Source organism: Calliphora vicina, chromosome 5, assembly GCF_958450345.1.
Source record: "Calliphora vicina chromosome 5, idCalVici1.1, whole genome shotgun sequence".
Lineage (NCBI taxonomy): Eukaryota > Metazoa > Arthropoda > Insecta > Diptera > Calliphoridae > Calliphora > Calliphora vicina.
This window is the reverse complement of record NC_088784.1, coordinates 81,859,788-81,862,979: the sequence shown is the minus strand read 5'-3', so window position 1 is coordinate 81,862,979 and position 3,192 is coordinate 81,859,788. Positions and strand designations below refer to the sequence as shown.

The 3,192-nt window shown below is 34.5% G+C and overlaps 1 protein-coding gene across 1 annotated transcript; it reads right to left on the bottom strand.

The window, feature by feature from the left end:
* Nucleotides 1-1,786: 1,786 nt before the first annotated feature.
* Nucleotides 1,787-2,901, bottom strand: knon (knotted onions). The gene is made up of 2 exons (XM_065514464.1): nucleotides 2,757-2,901; nucleotides 1,787-2,693 (listed from the first exon to the last, which is right to left on the bottom strand). Exons 1-2 carry the CDS (start codon nucleotides 2,867-2,869, stop codon nucleotides 2,261-2,263), a joined length of 546 nt encoding a protein of 181 aa, XP_065370536.1. The 5' UTR covers nucleotides 2,870-2,901; the 3' UTR covers nucleotides 1,787-2,260.
* Nucleotides 2,902-3,192: the final 291 nt, after the last annotated feature.

Here is a 3,192-nt window from a genome sequence, read left to right as displayed (position 1 = left end):
TTGTATGAACCAATCCTGATGAAAAAAAATCAAAGGCTCCTTATTATTATAGATAGCAGATCAAATTAATCGAAATCAACTGCCCTCAAATTATTCGATAATACATCTACTTCAATCACATGGTTGAAGTAGATCTCATGTGTCGATAGACTCGCAATATTATGATTAGGTTGTTCTACCATTTTGTGGACATGGCCACTACAAATACATACTTTTTATATAAACGTATGCATGCTGAGGAGGCCAATACTTCCAACAGTGTGTCCGATAAAGAACTGCTTTTACAGCTTCCATATTTCCGTGAGCAAATAGCTGCTGGACATGTTTCCTACAAAAATAAATGATCTGTAGGAAGACCATCTGCTCAAAATCTCGATGAGCCATTAACACCTCAGCCTGGCATATCAGGTGTTGGGAAAAGAGCTGTACATCAACTAACCAATGTTTCTTGGTGTCGAAAATTTTCCTGTTTGAGTGAATGGAAAAGCAAAAAAAATAGGTGAAAATATTGAAAATGACCCAAGTCATTTGTTCCAAATGCGACATGCCGTCAGTCTGGTTGGCTGTCTGGCTGGCTGGCTGTCCATATAAACCTTGTGAGCAGAGTACAGGTCGCAATTTTGAAGATATTTCGATTTTATTGGCCCAAGGACCAAGCCTGTTGAAACTGGCTGAATTCGGTCCATTATTTCACATAGCCCCCATACAAATGTCCTTCCGAAATTGGACTTTATCGGTCATAAATGTTTAATTTATAAATGTATCTCCACAAGTTGCACTTCAAATAAGTTTTATATATACAAAATTCATGTCACCAAATTTTGTTACGATCGGTCCATAATTAGGCATAGCTCCCATATAGACCCGTTTCCGAAAATCACTTTAACGTGCATAAATCGCTTAAAAATGTTGGTATACTCACAAAATTCAACGTAGTAAACTTTCATAAAGACATAAATCACACGACCTAATTTCATGGTGATCGGTCCATAATTGGTCATAGCCCCCATATAAGGCCCACTTCCGAAAATCACTTAAAAATACAAATTATTGAAATTTTAAAAGAAAAATGTTTTTGGTCTTTTACTTAGTGTAGGGTATTATATGGTCGGGCTTGACCGTCCATACTTTCTTACTTGTTTATATATAAAATCTACCTATGGTGTTTTATTTCATGTAAACAGGCAATACAGTCTACAGAGGATCTTCACTATTTATACCCTACACCACCATAGTGGGGAGGGTATAATGCGTTTGTGCAGATGTTTGTAACGCCCAAAAATATTAATCTAACACCCACCTTAAAGTATACCGATCGACTTAGAATCGCTTTCTGAGTCGATTAAACGATGTCCGTCCGTCAGTCTGGTTGGCTGGCTGGCTGTCCATGTAAACCTTGTGCGCAGAGTACAGGTCGCAATTTTGAAGATATTTCGATCAAATTTGGTCCATTTGGTCCACTCAAAAATATAAATTATTGAAATTTTAAAAGAAAAATGTTTTTGCTCTTTTACTTAGTGCAAGGTATTTTATGGTCGGGCTTGACCGACCATACATTCATACTTGTTTTTACCTGACGTTAGATCAGAATGTTTTTTCACCTGAAAATTAAAACTTACGATTCTTTTGACTATATCTACTTGAAAAAAAAATTGATTTCATTGTTAGAGGATGATAACATCCTAGTAATGAATAATTGTTTGTATATTTAAATGAGGAATTTTACACAAGAAATAAAATCTTTTAAAATATATGGAAAATTATAAGATTCATAAATTGTTGCCACAATGATCGCTGGATAATAAAGTCTATGCAAATGGCAATTCATATCGCAGACAAGACAATCAGAACTTATAAATATTGTTTTGATTAAAGCGATTTTCAATGCCAGTGCCTTTCAATAAAAATTATATAAAATATTCACCCTTATTCTATTTGGCGTCGTCGACATCGTCGCAAATATTGAGTCAAAAAATGGTATGTGTTTCTCCGAAATCGATAACAATTGGTAACTTTTGACAGAATTTTATACTTTTATAAGTCGGGTTAAAGTACAAAACGCTGTCAAAAGTTACCAATTGTTTTCGATATCGGCGTAACATCTACCATTTTTTGACTCAATATTGACAACGATGTCGACGACGCCAAGTAGAATAAGGGTGAACATATTCGTCAAATTTCCGTTAGAGTAAAAATTATTCGTTCTAATGCTGTTGCATTAGATGAACGATATGTTTTGATGAGGAGATGATCACATTTCTTATTCTTCTGCAACCTGCTCCCTACCACCTTCTCCAAGCTGTTCTTCTGCATTATGAGGCCAGAATAAAGCTTTACCTTGTCCCGGTATAAACTTTGCAATATCTTCACGCTCTTCAACAAATTGTTCCAATGTCATATTTTCATATTTCAAACACTTAATACGTCGTATTTCATCTTGATAGATTTGCACTCGACTAACTGAGTCCTCAATAAATTTCTTTACCTCCTCTTGTACTTCGTTGTTTAGTTTTTCCAATTCTACATAGTATTTGCCATAATCCAAGACCTCGTGTCTTGAAGCAAAAACATGACTCAATTCCTCGTATTTTATTTGAAATTGTTCTACCGTTTTTATGTGATCTTCACGAACGTTATTGCGATAGTATTCCCAATCAATGGTTGGTAATTTGTCGGGATGTTGATGTACTTTTCTGAGGATAAAAAAACGAGGATTTCAGTTAAAGATTAGCAGTTTATATTTATTTACGACTTACTTATGATACTCTAATGTTTTGTTGCGAAATGTCTCAAATTGTTTCATTTGATTTGGTGGTACTCGTTTTAGTAATTCTGCCAAATTAATAGTGGTTAATTTTTTGGCGGCCATATATTATATTTAGAAAATATATTTTGTTTGTATATTTTATTTTTTTACGAATTGTCAAAGCTATTAGTAAGATATCACGATAGGGCAATCCGACTATATAACACCCTAAGAAGATATAAATATAGAAGACTAATATAACAAATTCATTACATATACATAATTTGTTGACGACTTGTATGTATATTCGTGACTAGTTCCAAAGTGATAGGGACCAGTTCTAGTTCAAACACTTTATATGAAAGAGAACTGCCACTTTAACATGCTGATGACCTAGGACGGGGTAAATTGACACCTTTTAAGCGCTCTGTGATAGGTCACGAAAC